At 44.5% G+C, this 16,654-nt stretch overlaps 1 protein-coding gene across 5 annotated transcripts in view; it reads left to right on the top strand.

The window, feature by feature from the left end:
* LOC117347756 (copine-5-like) overlaps positions 1–16,654 on the top strand; it is a 226,218-nt gene that overhangs the window by 109,842 nt on the left and 99,722 nt on the right. For all 5 annotated transcript variants that reach the window (XM_033919106.1, XM_033919105.1, XM_033919107.1 and 2 more), the window contains exons 7-8: positions 8,817–8,876; positions 13,763–13,826. In XM_033919106.1, the coding sequence (XP_033774997.1) occupies positions 8,817–8,876; positions 13,763–13,826 (124 nt within the window). The remainder of the gene's footprint in view (positions 1–8,816; positions 8,877–13,762; positions 13,827–16,654) is intronic.

Genomic DNA, 16,654 nt, shown 5'->3' with positions numbered 1-16,654 from the left:
AGGCATTGGTGGAATGAGGCATTATGACATCACAATCTGAGCTCTAGAATGTTGCTACTTATGATTTTAAAGTGTTTGAGGCTTGTGCAGATGAGGACGGAGCTTAGGCACTGGTTGAATGAGGCATTATGACATCACAATCTGAGCTCTAGAATGTTGCTACTTATGATTTTAAAGTGTTTGAGGCTTGTGCAGATGAGGACGGAGCTTAGGCATTGGTGGAATGAGGCATTATGACATCACAATCTGAGCTCTAGAACGTTGCTACTTATGATTTTAAAGTGTTTGAGGCTTGTGCAGATGAGGACGGAGCTTAGGCATTGGTGGAATGAGGCATTATGACATCACAATTTGAGCTCTAGAATGTTGCTACTTATGATTTTAAAGTGTTTTAGGCTTGTGCAGATGAGGACTGAGCTTGCAGAAATGGGGCAGAGACGGGAAAATGAGTTCCCGCAAGGACGGGGAAAAATTTATCCCCGTGTCATAAGAACATAAGAATTGCCGCTTCTGGGTCAGACCAATGGTCCATCCTGCCCAGCAGTCCACTCACGTGGCGGCCCCCAGGTCAAAGACCAGTGCTCTAAATGAGTCCAGTATCACCTGCGTACGTTCCAGTTTAGCAGGAACTTGTCCAACTTTGTCTTGAATCCCTGGAGGGTGTTTTCCCCTATAAGTTTATTTAAAATTTCTTATACCGCCCAATCAAGCCTTCTAGGCGGTGTACAAAAACGCCAAAACAATGCGCCAATTAAAATACAATTTAAACAAAAAACAAACCAGGGGAAATGACTTTTTTTTTTTTTTTTTAAAGACCTTGACAAACGGGAACAAAAGGGAAGAAAGGTTAGAACTACAATTGATAGAAAGAAAGAAAACACTCAAGGGAAAGAATAACAAAGGGAAGGGGAACTGAAGGTTGAAACCTTTCTTGAATCTAAGTCATTCCAGCTCCCCACCACTCTCTGGTTCTACGGAATCTATCCCCTTTCAATTTTAGAGATCCCTCTTGTTCTCCCTTCCTTGGAGAGGGTGAACAATCTGACTTTATCTGCTAAGTCTATTCCCTTCAGTATTTTGAATGTTTCAATTATGTCCCCTCGCAGTCTCCTCTTTTCAAGGGAGAAGAGGCCCACTTTCTCCAATCTCTCACTGTACGGCAACTCCTCCAGCCTCTTAACCATTTTAGTCGCTCTTCTCTGGACCTTTTCGAGTAGTACCGTGTTCTTCTTCATGTATGGCGACCAGTGGTGGATACAGTACTCCAGGTGAGGATGCACCATGGCCCGATACAGCGGTATGATAACCTCCGATCTGTTCGTTATCCCCTTCTTAATCATTCCTAGCATTCTGTTTGCCCTTTTCGCCGCCGCTGCCACATATTGCGCGGACAGCTTCATCGACTTGTCGATCAGAACTCCCAAGTCTCTTTCCTGGGGGTCTCTCCAAGTACCGCCCCGGATATCCTGTATTCGTGCATGAGATTTTTGTTACCGACATGCATCACTTTACACTTATCCACGTTGAACCTAATTTGCCATGTCGATGCCCATTTCTCGAGCTTGATTATGTCACGTTGCAGATCTTTGCAATCCCCCTGTATCTTCACTACTTTGAATAACTTCATATCATCCGCAAATTTAATCACCTCACTTGTACCAATGTCCAGATCATTTATAAAGATGTTGAAGAGTGCGGGTCCAAGCACCGAGCCCTGCGGCACCCCACTGGTGATGCTCTTCCAGTCCGAGTGTTGTCCATTTACCCCCACTCTCTGTTTCCTATGCTCCAGCCAGTTTTTAATCCATGTGAGTATTTCACCCTTGATTCCATAGCTCGCAATTTTCCGAAGTAGTCGTTCATGTGGAACCTTGTCGAACACCTTTTGAAAATCTAGATATACAATGTCAGCCGGATCGCCCTTGTCTATCTGCCTGTTTACTCCCTCGAAGAAGTGCAGCAAGTTCGTCAAACAAGATCTGCCTTTGCTGAAACCATGCTGGCTGGTCCTCATCAGCCCGTGTCCGTCAAGGTGATCAATGATGTGGTTCTTTATCAGCGCCTCTACCATATTTCCCGGTACCGAGGTCTGTAGTTTCCCGGATCTCCCCTCGAACCTTTTTTGAAGATTGGCATAACATTTGCCAGCTTCCAGTCCTCCGGAATCTTTCCCGATTTGATCGACAGATTGGCTTTTAGTTGAAGCAGTTCAGCTATAGTCCCTTTCAGTTCCTTGATGACCCTCGGATGGATGCCATCTGGTCCCGGGGATTTATCGCTCTTAAGCCTATCGATCTGCCTGCATACCTCTTCTAGATTGACTGTCAACCCTGTCAATTTCCTGTCTTCATTTACAGCATATAGCCTGATGGGTTCAGGTATACTATGTATATCCTCTTCGTTAAATACAGACGCAAAAAATGTGTTCAGTTTGTCGGCGATTGCTTTGTCCTCCTTTAGCACTCCCTTTATTCCATGGTCATCCAACGGTCCCACCGCTTCCTTTGCAGGTCAGTTCCCTTAATATATTGAAAGAATGGCTTGAAGTTTTTCACCTCCTTGGCTATTTTTTCCTCATAGGCTATTTTGGCTCCTTTTACCGCCTTATGGCACCTGCATTGATGTTGTTTGTGCTTATTCCAGTTTTCGTCTGTTCTTGACCTTTTCCATTCCTTAAACAAAGTTTTTTTGTCTCTGATCTATTCCTTCACCTCTACAGTGAGCCACACCAGTTTCTTGTTCTTTTTCCTCTTGGATCCCTTGTTGATACGTGGTATATATAGATTTTGCGCCTCGGTGACTGTGTCCTTAAAAAGGGACCAAGCTTGCTCTAGCGTTTTTACAGTGCTTATCCTCTTTTTAATCTTTTTTCCCACCATGAGTCTCATCCCTTTGTTATTCCTTTTTCGGAAGTTCAGTGCCGTGGCCGTCGTTCTGGACCGATGTTTCGCTCCTACGTCCAGGTCGAAGCGGATCATTCTCATTTTGTTCCAGGATGATCCGAATCTGCAGCAGTTTACTATTGCATCTGACGGTGGTGACTTCCAGAGAGATGCTTAAAATGATTTGGACATATTGCTGACAAGCTCACATCACTAAAGCTTGCAAGAGCCTGACAAGGAATGAAAATTATATACATGCTCTTTTTCTAGCACGTCTCCTTAACGTATCTGCTTCCTTCTTGCCCTTGAGACAGCTGATGGATCTTTAACCCAGATTTTCAGCGCCTATGGATGTCGCTAAAAGCAAAATCAACACAGGGTGTCCAGAGCGCCTGGAAAAGCTTGAGTTTCCTGTCTAAAACCCGTGAACCTGATGAAAATGAGATGTTAGGCTCAAGCTGTGTTCTCATAGAAAGTAATCAGCTGGCTGTTCAGTTCTGGCATAAAGAGGCCAACCGAGGGCTGAACGTTTTGCTAAAACTATGAAATGTTATTTAGAAATGAAATGAATAAATCTGACTTGGAATTCGCAGAACTTATGGGCTCAAAGAACCCAATCCTATCCTGTTGGCAAAGTGATATCTAGGGCTGAATCGGAAGGGATGTGGAAATTTTGCCTCAGTAAATGAACACAGTGGCCAGTCCTGCTTTTTCTTAGGGTAATTGCTGCCATCTGCCTCGGTGAAATGACAGAGCCAAGGCTGAATGCTACTATGGCCAGTAACCCTGAAAATATTGGCTTTAAAAGGGCCAGTTCCACTGTGGGTAGAGGGATGAGCTTCAGTGCCAGTGCTCGCACCACTTGGGAGCACTTTGCTTTGCAAGCCGTGCAAAGAAGAGAACAGCTGGTGGAAAAGCTCTGTGTCTTGAGCAAGCAGCTTTTTTCTTCTGCATTCTCTTGTCAAGTGGCAGACACTATCTGAGCTATTTGTCGAGTCAAGGGCTAAAGTTAAGAGGCTTATTATAGCTGCCTCCCACGCAGCTGCGTATCTCATTGGTAGTTTGGAGAGAGATTCTGTTTTCCTAAGAGCTTTAATGAACTGACTGATCTGCCTATTTTTTTTTCTCTTTCTTACTCAACCAAGACTATTAAGGGCAAATGGGCTACTGTTGAGACTTATTTCACTACTAACTCATGCCATTTTATCACAGGGCCTATTTTATGTAATGAGACCTAGTTACTAGTAACCAAGGTTAAAGTAAAATAACTCTTAATGTTAACCCAAGAACAGATAACTTTCCCCCCCTAATTAAAGAAAAAAAAAATATCTCTAGAAATCAAAATCACTGCTATATATGATAAAAGTGAACCAAGTATAGGGCACTGATGCCATTGTGACATCACTGATGAGGCTGGCTCTTAGGCATTGGTGGAATGAGACATTATGACATCACAATCTCAACTCTTCACACTAAGGGGGGAAGTTATTAATGGGGATTACCATTAACTCGTACTGTTTTAGTCCGATTTTTGGGGCAAATTGAGCAGCACTAGTGTCAGGGATAGAGTCGAGGAATATCGGGGACATTCAGGGGTGTTTTGGCTTCAGGGGTCGATCTTAACTAGGGCTTATTTTTGGGGTAGGGCTTATATTAGGAGCATCTTTAAAAATCATGCTAGGGCTTATTTTCAGGATAGGTCTTATTTTGGGGGAAACAGGGTATTAGAGTTACTCCATTATCAGCAATGAGTCGAGGCACCAGTAACAAGGGAGCTAGTAATTGTCCTGCATGACTCAAGTTCTTGTCACAAAGAAAGTCCTATTTTAAAGGGCATTTTCTTTGCGAAGGAGCAGCTTTTCTCTCAGTGCTGTGCAATTGTATGGAAGAATTTCAGCCCAGCTTGACACAGATAAAGAAAGTGATGATATAGTTTAGTATGAAGAGGAGCACAGGAGAGACTGATTACTGTTTGCAGCGGAAGAGTAGACAGTGAGTGGCAACTGGGCAGCCTGGGTGGGCCAAGAGGTTATTGGCTGATGATGAAGTAGCTGGTTTTAAGAAAGGTTTGGACAAGGTCCTGGAAGAACATAAGTATTGCCTCTGTCGGGTCAGACCAGGGGTCCATCGCGCCCAGCAGTCCGCTCCCGCGGCGGCCCTCCAGGTCCTTGACCTGTAAGTTCCCTCCACCTGACTTGTTTATGCCCTAATCCTGAAGTACCTTGTAAAGTACCCCTCTATCTATACCCTGTAATCCCTTTCTCCTTCAAGAAGTCATCCAAGCCCTTTTTGAAACCCATTATTGTACTTTGTCCTATCACCTCTCCTGGAAGCGCAATCCAGGTGTCCATCACCCTCTGAGTGAAGAAGTACTTCCGAACATTTGTCTTGAATCTGTCTCCTTTCAGTTTTTCTGAGTGCCCTCTTGTTTTTGATGTCCCTGCTAGCCTGAAGAATCTATCCCTCTCTACCTTATCTCTACCTTTCATGATTTTATAGGTCTCTATCAAGTCCCCTCTAAGTCTCCGCTTTTTCAGGGTAAAGAGCCCCAGCCTCTCCAGCCTTTCGGTATAAGCAAGGTTTTCCATGCCCTTAATCATTTTTGTTGCTCTTCTCTGGACCCTCTCGAGCATCACCATATCCTTCTTAAGGTGCAGCGACCAGTATTGGACACAGTACTCCAGATGCGGGCGCACCATCGCTCGATATAGTGGCAGGATAACTTCCCTCGTTCTGGTAGTGATACCTTTTTTAATAACACCTAACATTCTGTTCGCCTTTTTTGAGGCCGCTGCACATTATGCCACTGGCTTCATCGTTGTATCCACCAATACCCCCAAGTCTTTTTCAAGGTTGCCTTCCCCCAATACCCTCCCTCCCATCGTATAGCTGTACATCGGGTTCCCTTTCCCTATGTGCAAGACTTTACATTTCTCTACATTGAAGCTCTTCTGCCATCTATTTGCCCACTCACCCAGCTTGTTCAGGTCACTTTGTAGATCCTTGCATTCCTCAATAGTTCTGACCCTACTGGAGAGTTTTGTGTCGTCCACAAATTTTATAACTTTGCACTTCGTCCCTGTTTCCAGGTCATTAATGAATATATTGAACAGCAATGGTCCCAGCACTGACCCCTGTAGGACACCACTCGTGACCCCTTTCCAGTCAGAGTAGTGTCCCTTTACTCCTACCCTCTGTTTCCTGTCTGCCAGCCAATTTTTGACCCATCTGTGCACGTCCCCTTCCACCCCATGGCTCCACAGCTTCTTTAGTAGGCGCTCGTGAGGTACCTTGTCAAAAGCTTTTTGGAAATCCAGAAAACATCTATAGTCTGTTATTGACAAAGACAGGGGGGAGGCCACTGCTTGCCCTGGATTGGTAGTATGGAATATTGCTACTTAAGAACATAAGAACATAACATAAGCAGTGCCTCTGCCGGGTCAGACCAGAGGTCCATCCCGCCCAGCAGTCCGCCCCCGCGGCGGCCCAACAGGTCATGACCTGCCTTAATCACCAGAAGGGGCCCCCTTGCCCCCTAGGTTTCTCATCGAAGTCCTATCTTCCCATCAATGTCATAACCCTCCGGCCTTGCACCTGCACGACCTGGTGAGCTGTCTATACTTATGCAACACCCCAGCACCTCCCTCAGTACCCCACGATCCCCTTTTCCCTCAGGAATCTGTCCAATCCCTGTTTGAATCCCTGTACTGTACTCTGCCGGATCACTTCCTCCGGGAGCGCATTCCATTTTATCCACGACCCTTTGGGTGAAGAAAAACTTCCTTGCATTTGATTTGAACCTATCTCCCTTCAGTTTCTCTGAGTGCCCCCTCGTACCTGTCGTCCCTTTTAGTCTGAAGAACCTGTCCCTGTCCATCCTCTCTATGCCCCTAAGTATTTTGAAGGTCTCTATCATATCCCCCCTGAGCCTCCTCTTTTCCAGAGAGAAGAGCCCCAGTTTATCCAGCCTCTCAGCATATGGGCAGTTTTCCAGCCCTCTTACCAGTTTCGTTGCCCTCCTTTGGACTCTCTCAAGAACTGCCATGTCCTTCTTGAGGTGCGGCGACCAATATTGAACGCAGTATTCCAGATGTGGGCGCACCATCGCTCGATACAGCGGCATGATGACTTCCCGCATCCTGGTTGATATGCCCCTCTTGATGATGCCCAGCATCCTGTTGGCTTTCTTCGAGGCTGCTGCACACTATGCGGATGGTTTCATGGATGGATCCACTAGCACACCCAAGTCTCTCTCAAGTCCGGTGTCTTCCAGAAATCTCCCCCCCATTTTATACTCATGGATTTTGGCCAGGTACTAGTGACCTGGATTGGCCACCATGAGAACAGGCTACTGGGTTTGATGGACCATTGGTCTGACCCAGTAAGTCTATTCTTATGTTCTTATGTGAGCCAAGTATAGGACAATTAAGCCATTGTTACATCACTTTTAGACATTGGTTGGATGAGGCATTATGACATCACAATCTCATCTCTGGAATGTTGCTTGCTATTCTTTGAGATGCTGGAATGTTGCTACACTTTGGGTGTTGGCGAGGTACTAGGGACCTAGATTGGCCACTGTGAGAATGGGCTACTGGGCTTGATGGACCATTGGTCTGACCCAGTATGGCTATTCTTACGTGAGCCAAGTATAGGACAATCAAGCCATTGTAACATCACTGATGAGGTTGGCTTTTAGACATTGGTTGGATGAGGCATTATGACATCACAATCTCATCTCTGGAATGTTGCTTGCTATTCTTTGAGATGCTGGAATGTTGCTACACTTTGGGTGTTGGCCAGGTACTAGGGACCTGGATTGGCCACCATGAGAACAGGCTACTGGGCTTGATGGACCATTGGTCTGACCCAGTAAGTCTATTCTTATGTTCTTATGTGAGGCAAGTATAGGACAATTAAGCCATTGTTACATCACTGACGAGGTTGGATTTTAGACATTGGTTGGATGAGGCATTATGACATCACAATCTCAGCTCTGGAATGTTGCTGTCATTGGGGTTCCAGAATCTTACTATTCTTTGAGATTCTGGAATGTTGCTACACTTTGGGTGTTGGCCAGGTACTAGGGACCTAGATTGGCCACTGTGAGAATGGGCTACTGGGCTTGATGTACCATTGGTCTGACTCAGTATGGCTATTCTTACGTGAGCTCTGAGGCACTGTGGAATGAAGCATTATGACATCACAATCTCAGCTCTGGAATGTTGCTCTCATTTCCAATTACATGTCTTTTTTTTTTTTTTTTTAATATGGCAGGCACAACACAGAAATGATTGGGGTTTGTTCTTGTCCCTTTTCAACCCTGCAGCTGTGGGACAATGTATATGGACAATACTAGGACTGGAAAAGCATCACAAGTGAAGTGCCGCAGGGTTCGGTGCTCGGGCCTGTGCTCTTCAATATATTTATAAATAAGGGGAGGGGAGGAGCTGAGCCAAAGGTTGGATGGCGAGCAGGGTGTGGCCTGGTCCTCATACCCCATTGCCCCAGGTACATTAGGTAGATTGTGAGCCCGCCGGGACAGACAGGGAAAAATGCTTGAGTACCTGAATAAATCCATGTAAACCGTTCTGAGCTCCCCTGGGAGAACGGTATAGAAAAGTGAATAAATAAAATTTTGTGTTTTTTTTTTTTTCATTTTTGACATCTTGCTTTGTGCGCTTGTTTTGTTTAAAACAAACTAAAGAAAAGAAAACTTGCCGGTTTCCCTGAGTTAACGCTGCCCTGCATTATTTTCTGTTCTCTTAATATTTTGAAGTGGTCAGGCAGCGTCAACTTTACAAAACCAATGAATTCCAGATACAATAAAAGAGCAAATTATTTCTGTTGAAGAGTAAATGCAGCATATATTAAAGCATTTTCTTAACATTTCCTTTTTAAAATTATAATGTCGCTTCTCTTTCTCCTCCTCAGGATGGGTGCATACACTCTCCATTCTCGAACAGGGAAGCCTATGCCGTCTGTCTCTAATGGGTAAGACACCGCATAGAGCAGTGTTCTTCAACCGCCGGTCCATGGACCAGTGCCGGTCCACAGAAATTTCCTGCCGGTCCACAGGGCCAGCACGTGCATCAGGCCCAAAACAGTCTTCTTCAACCGCTGGTCCACGGTGCGATCGATGCTGCGTTATCTTCGAGCCAGCTCCCTCTTCCTAACTGATTCAGTGCACAAAGCCACGGGCCGTAGCTCCTATGGGCATCCTGTGCCTGAACCGGAAGCCTTTTCTCTGACGTTGCAACGTCAGAGGGAAGGCTTCCAGATGAGGCACGGGACATGCAAGGTGCAATTAGTACTATTATGGGGTGGGGTCTGGGGTGGAGATTGGGTAGAGATGGGCGGGGTCTGGCCCACGACTTAGCCCGGTGCTCTTCAACCGCCGGTCCATGGACCAGTGCCGGTCTACAGAAATTTCCTGCCGGTCCACAGGGCCAGCACATGCATCAGGCCCAAAACAGTCTTCTTCAACCGCTGGGCCACGGTGCGATCGATGCAGTGTTATCTTAGAGCCAGCTCCCTCTTCCTAACTGATTCAGTGCACAAAGCCACGGGCAGTGGCTCCTATGGACATCCTGCGCCTGAACCGGAAGCCTTTTCTCTGACGTTGCAACGTCAGAGGGAAGGCTTCCAGATGAGGCACGGGACGTGCAAGGTGCAATTAGTACTATTATGGGGGCGGGATCTGGGGTGGAGATTGGGTAGAGATGGGCGGGGTCTGGCCCACGACTTAGCCCAGTGTTCTTCAACCGCCGGTCCACGGACTGATGCCGGTCCACAGAATAATTCTTTTATTTCTGCCGGTCCATAGGTGTAAAAAGGTTGAAAAACACTGGCATAGAGTAACTAGAGAGGAGGGTCGATGAATTAACCTGGGTGCGACGTTGCACAGATGTACAAAATCCACAATATGAGAGTGGTTTGAAAAGTATGGTAAAAAAAAACAAAAACACGTTAAACACTGTAGTTTCCATCAAAGGCTTACTCCCTCTTTTACTAAAACCGCTAGCGCACCTTCGTAAAAAGGAGCCCATAGTCTCCATTGAGGACTTTACACTTATTCCAGCGAGTTTCCAGTTTTTTTCGTGTCATAAGAAAAAATAGCTTACGAAAACCTGGAAATTCACTGGACTAAGGCCCTCTTTAACTAAGGCACGCTAATCGAATTAGCGCACGCTAAACACTAACGCCCATAGACTAACATGCACGCGTTAACGTTTAGCGTGCGCTAAATCGATTAGCGCGCCTTAGTTAAAGAGGGCCTTAGTCCAGTGAATTTCCAGGTTTTCGTAAGCTATTTTTTCTTATGACACGAAAAAAACTGGAAACTCGCTGGAATAAGTGTAAAGTCCTCAATGGAGACTATGGGCTCCTTTTTACGAAGGTGCGCTAGCGGTTTTAGTGCACGCACCGGATTAGCGCGCGCTAGCCGGAAAACTGCCACCTGCTCAAGAGGAGGCGGTAGCGGCTAGCGCGCACTGTTCCGCGCGTTAAGGCCCCTAGCGCACCTTTGTAAAAAGGAGCCCTATATTGTTTAACTGATTTACACACACGCCCCCCCCCTTTTTTACAAAACCGTAGAGCCGTTTTTAGCACTGGCCATGGCGGTAACCGCTCCAACGCTCATAGGAATTCTATGAGCGCCGGAGCGGTTACCGCCGCTGCCAACACTAAAAACCATGCTTCGGTTTTGTAAAAGGGGTGTGTGATTGTGTTATTTATTGATTTATTTCATTTGTTTTCTATCACGCTTCTATCACGCTTAGAACGGGTTACAGGTTGCTTTTTTTTACCAAACTTTTCTTTTTTTAAAAAATATTTTTATTATTTTATTAAATGACAATTAATGAGTTGGATCCGCTCCAGGTGGTGATGGTTTCACGGTGGAATTTTATAAATCATTTCAACATACCCTGTTACCGTATTTACTAAATTTATATCAGGCTCAGTTACTTAAAGGTTGCATATTAGGTACTATGGCAGAATCCTTGACTATAGTTTTGCCAAAGCCAAATAAAGATCCTACTTTGGTCTCAAGCTACAGGACTATTTCCTTGATAAATGTAGATGGTAAACTTTTGGCTAAGTTATTGGCGTTACGCTTAGCTAAGGCTCTCCCTTATGTCATTGGAATACATCAAATGGGGTTCGTTGCTCAAAAGACATTCTTCTAATAACACTAGATTGGCATAACATATGTTAAATTTATCAAAAAACATTAAGTTTATTAGTTTCAAGTTTATTAGTTTTTAATATCCCGATCATAAAACGAATATCTGACCGGTTAACAATAAAATTTAAAATAGGTAAAAGGGAGAATAGTTAGGTGTATTGAATATTTAGAGTAAACATATATAACATATACAGACAAACTAGAAAGTGAGGATAAGTGGGGAGGTGAGGAGAAGTTACATAATATTAGAGAAAATGAGATAGAGGGAAAGGGGTAGAACATGAGGGATGAGGGTACATGGTAATAGTGATATGCGCTGAAGGAAAGTTAGATTTATGAATTACAGGTAAACTGACCATAAAAGAAAGATAAGGTGAGAAAAAACGAACAAAAGAAAAAAAAATAAAATAAAATAATTGGAGATTAAAATTTGTCAAAAGCATCTTGAAATAGGAAGGTTTTGAGATTGGTCTTGAATTTTGGTAAATGAAGTTCATCGCGGAGAAATTGAGGGAGAGAATTCCATAAGGTGGGGGCAGTTATGGCGAAATTAGTTTTCCTAGTATAGTAGGATTCTTTTAAGGATGGAATGAAAAGAAGTTTTTGGTCGGTAGATCTTAAGGAACGAGGAGAACTTTGGGGTATTAATAATTTATCAAGAAATAAGGGTAAGTGGGAGTGTTTGATTTTAAAAGAAAGCAATTCGGTAATTTAAAAAAAAAATTTTTTTTAATCTTTATTGATTTTTAATCTAAAACAGTGTCATACAAATGAACAAACAGTAGGTATTATATACATTACACTAATATCTGTACAGGTAACATATATATCATTCAAGATTTTCAGTTTTCCTACATATAACAATAACATAATATATAAAGTTACCCAAATATCACCATCAATATTTATTCCAAACTTTTCAAACCACCCTAATGCAGGTGTTTACAGTTAGAATCACTTTTCCTCCCCTCTAGGGGAGGGAAGGATTTTTGTTACTATGGCATTGTGGGTATCGGAGGTTTTATAGCTGGCAGGACAGGACCTTATGAAACATGTATGGGAGCATATTTAGGGGTCCTTTTATCAAGCCGCGCTAGCAGGGTTAGCACGTCGGACATTTCATCACGCGCTAACCCCCGCGGCCGGCTATAAAACTTAACGCCTGCTCAGTGCAGGCGTTAGCGGCTAGTGCGGCAGGCGGTATTACGCGCGTTAAACCCCTACCGCAGCTTGATGAAAGGACCCCTTAATTGTATGGCGTTTACAAAGAGAAATGTGTACAACACACAAGTGCAGTGGGACTAAAGCAATGGAGTCGTTAAAGTTGATATGCTCCGTCTGCAAGTCTCTTCAGCCGGCGTGACTAGAGTTCCTTGTTTACAGGGGGAAAACCGATCTGGCTTCCTGCTTTGGGTCATGATTATACAATATAACATCTGTCTCGTATATCCCCGGATTCCATATATGGCACGTAAAATTGCACCTTCGGATCTGGGTGCGTGACATTTAATTGAAGAATGAGCCAAACAATTATTGGTGCTAATTGGCAATCATTTGGATTTGCGCACAAATCTCGCTTTAAAGATGCGGGAGTAAAGTTTTTAGTATGCCACTGAAAAGGGGGCGTGGCCATAAGCATGGGTGGGCCTGGGGAGTTTACTAAAGATGTGTGTAGTACAGTGGCATACTAAGGGGGCACAGACCGCTCCAGGCGCTGCGTTCGCATGGGGTGCCAGCGCTTCTCCTCCTCTCTGCTCCCCAGGGACCTCTTTAAAGGTTCGCCAGCTCAAGCAGCATTTTCTACTTGCTGCTCACGCCCGCTTTGAATCCCATCTGATGTCACTTCCTTGTCGTGGGACCGGGACATGATGTCAGAAGGGAACAGACACCGGCGTGGAAGATGCTGCTTGCGCCAGTGAACATTTCGAGAGGTATGAGGGGGCAGGGGGCACCCAAGCAGCGGAGAAGAGTGGGGAGGCAGGAACGAGTGGGGGGAGGAGGGCACATGGCATTGTGATACCGAGGGCCACCACCCCAGGGGCCAACCTTGCTTGCTACGCCACTGGTGCAGTATTATAGAATTCAGGGGATCTGTGCCTAATTTGCATGTGAGGATTTGCACCAAGTTTCAGTTGGTGTAAATCCTTGCACCCACAGTTGGGCATGGATACCGGTGCTATGTGCCGTCCTATAAACGGCACCCAACTCAGAGCGCTAGGGTTACCAGATGTCCTTGAAAACCCGGACATGGCCTCGTTTTTAGAGGACTGTCCAGGTGTCCGGAGGGATTTCCAACACCCAGCAGTTTATCCAGGTTTTGGAAGGCTCTGAGCTCGGGGCTGTGTCTGGATGTCCTCTGCGCATGCGCAGACGTCAACATGATGACATCACATGCGTGCGTGTGATATTATCACGTCGATGTCTGCGCATGCACAGAGGACATCCGGGCTTGGCCCCGAGCTCTGGGAAGGAGACACGCGGTCTGTGTGGAGGCGGAGCTGAGGGCAGTGGGGCAGTGCTGAGCTGGGGGTAGGGCGGGGGCAGGACCAGGAAATCTAGTGGCCCTAGGGAAGATTTAACTTTCTGGAAAGGACCAGCATGTCTTTTAGGAAGTCACATGGGGGGACATGGGTGCCGTGGCTTCTCTGCCTGGAGACTTACTGTGGTCTGTCTTTCTGATTTGTTTTGCTAGGGGAATTCCAGGGAAAAGGTGTGGCAGTATAATCATCTCAGCAGAAGAGCTTGGGAACTGCAGGGTGAGTGAAGAGTCTGTCTGCTTGCAGCCTTTGATGCTCTGATAGCCACAGCTGACACTATTTTATGCCTTTGATTTGATTTTAATTGATATGACCCTCAAACCCAAGTACTAGAGCAGTTTATAATACTAAAAACATCACACAATGCAATAAAAATTATCATTGTAGTAATAAAAATGGTTATAGTTATACAATTCCTCGATAATGAACCCTTTCATTACAGTATTCAGTAGCAAAGCCCCCCTTATCAGTACATCTCCATATATCACCATGGTGTGGGGTTTTGTATCTATTATAGGGCTGCCCCATCCCTCTGGAACTCATTTATTTATTTATTCGATTTTCTATAGCGTTCTCCCAGGGGAGCTCAAAATGGTTTACATGAATTTATTCAGGTGTTTGAGCATTTTTCCTTGTCTGTCCCAGTGAGCTCACAATCTATCTAATGTATCTGGGTCAATGAGGGGATTAAGTGACTTGCCCAGGGTCACAAGGAGCAATGTGGGCTTGAACCCACAACCTCAGGATGCAAAGGCTGTAGCTTTAACCATTGCGCCACTCTAGAAATCAAAGTGTAGCAAAAGTGAGCCAACTATAGGAGAATCAAGCCATTGTGACATCACTGATGCTTAGGCATTGGTGGAATGAGGCATTATGATGTCACAATACCAGCTGGTTATCAGAGGCTGAAACGTTTCACACTATTTATTTATTCAATTTTCTATACTGTTCTCCCAGGGGAGCTCAGAACGGTTTACATGAATTTATTCGGGGTACTCAAAGCATGTTTCCCTGTCTGTCCCGGAGGGCTCACAATCTATCTAATGTACCTGTGGCAATGGGGGGATTAAGTGACTTGCCCAGGGTCACAAGGAGCACCATGAGTTTGAACCCACAACCTCAGGGTGCTGAGGCTATAGCTTTTAACCACTGCGCCACACTCTCCCCAACTATTTAAGAGAAGAGGTGCCACTAAATAATTTTAAGTCGAAACTAAAATCCTTCCTCCTTGCTGATGCTTTTGGACTTCTAAGGACTAAATAAATAATAGCTAAATCTGAGTAATTCTTCCCTTTTTCCTTTTGTTCCAGTTCGTTCCAAGTAATATGTTTATCTAACCACACTTGCAATGTTTGGTTTTATCTATTCAATTAGTTTACATATTCTTAATTTAATGTCTGATTTTAATTAATACTGCTTAAGTTTTATGTAACCCCTTTTATTATTATCGTAAACTGCCTTGAAGCCTGATTAGGCACTATATCAAGTTTTTAATAAACTTGGAAACTTCTCCATGGACAATTAGGATGAGTCAGTCACACATTGATGATGTCATCCAATCAGCCCAAATTGGATTTGATCTCCCAGAGCTCAGAGGAAGGCTTTTGGAAAGCCCTCTCTGAGCATGCGTAAGTGGTTCTATATTGGCTTGTGCTAACCCTCTGTTCAGTTTAGTTTTTCCGCCCTGCCCTGTGGTTGGATCCCTATCTGCACTCTCTACTACAAAAAAAAAAAAAAAAAAAGAAGAAAAACATGTCCAATTGCACTTAGACGAATGCAGATCCTGAGAAGACAATTGCAGCTCTAATGAAGCCAGGATTTTAAAAACGCCCAAACTGCAAAAGAAAATGAACTCCACAGACTTGCATGAGGAGTGCGTCTGATGCCTTGAGGAAGCCCACTTCATGGCCACCTGCCCTCAGTACCTGCACATTACTCAGCCTGTCCACTGCTAGCCTGTGGACAAACTATATAAAAGCACACGAGTGCCATTTCAGCCTTCCACAACAAAATTGAAGGCAGACCCCTTTCAAAGAACATCCCCCGATCTGCCCACGATCCTCATATTTTCATGCATTATTGACTCACATGTAAAATTTAGTTGTGGATCTAATTAAACCCAATTAGCACCAATAATTGCTTGTTAAGAACCCAATTAGCACTAATTGGCTTATTCAATTAAATTGCACAAATCCAAATTTGCAAGTGCAATTTTTAGCACTTTTTATAGAATTCAGGGGTTAGCATTTTAATATACAGACACCGTTCCCAGGTTGCACCAGAATTTTCTCCGGATTTGTGGGGCAGAGCAGTCCCTGATTTTCAAGAATGTGGTGGAGATGGAAGATGTGAATTGTCTTTATTTTTTATTGAAAGCTTCTATGCTGCTGCTAATGTCCGAGGAGTCAATGGAGGTGGTCTCAGCGATGGAATCTCAGGGGTTGTTCCAGGGCAAGACTGATTTACACTGACAGATCTCTGTATATAATCAGAAAGGGATTTTTCACTCTCTGGAAACTCAGATCCCTTAAAGCTTATTTTGTTACATCGGTTTTTAGAATCCTAGTCCAATCCCTCGTACTAAGTCTGCTTGACTACTGTAACATCGCCTATTTGGCAATTTCCCAAAAAAATATGCGACGCCTACAACTGTTGCAGAATGCGGCTGTCAGACTAATCTTTGGACTAAAAAAATTTGACCACGTGACACCCTACTACCAGCAGCTACATTGGCTGCCGATGAAGGCATGCGTAAAGTTCAAATTTGCCTGTTTCTGCTTTAAAGCATTACACAGACTTGCCCCCAAATACATTACTGACCTTTTCTCCTTCTCAACCAACAGACACAAGAGAAGTTCACATTCCAACTTCGTTTCCCCCCCAGTGAGAGGTTGCAAACTGAAAAAACACCATGAATTCCTTCTCTCACACCAAGCAGCATCATGGGGTAAAGACCTAGAACAATTACTTTCGCCCTCTACTTATGAGGAATTTAGGAAATGTCTAAAAACACACCTGTTCCTAAAACATCTTGACAACTGATCCAC

Source organism: Geotrypetes seraphini, chromosome 13 (genome assembly GCF_902459505.1).
Source record: "Geotrypetes seraphini chromosome 13, aGeoSer1.1, whole genome shotgun sequence".
NCBI lineage: Eukaryota > Metazoa > Chordata > Amphibia > Gymnophiona > Dermophiidae > Geotrypetes > Geotrypetes seraphini.
This window is presented reverse-complemented; position numbering and strand designations above follow the sequence as displayed.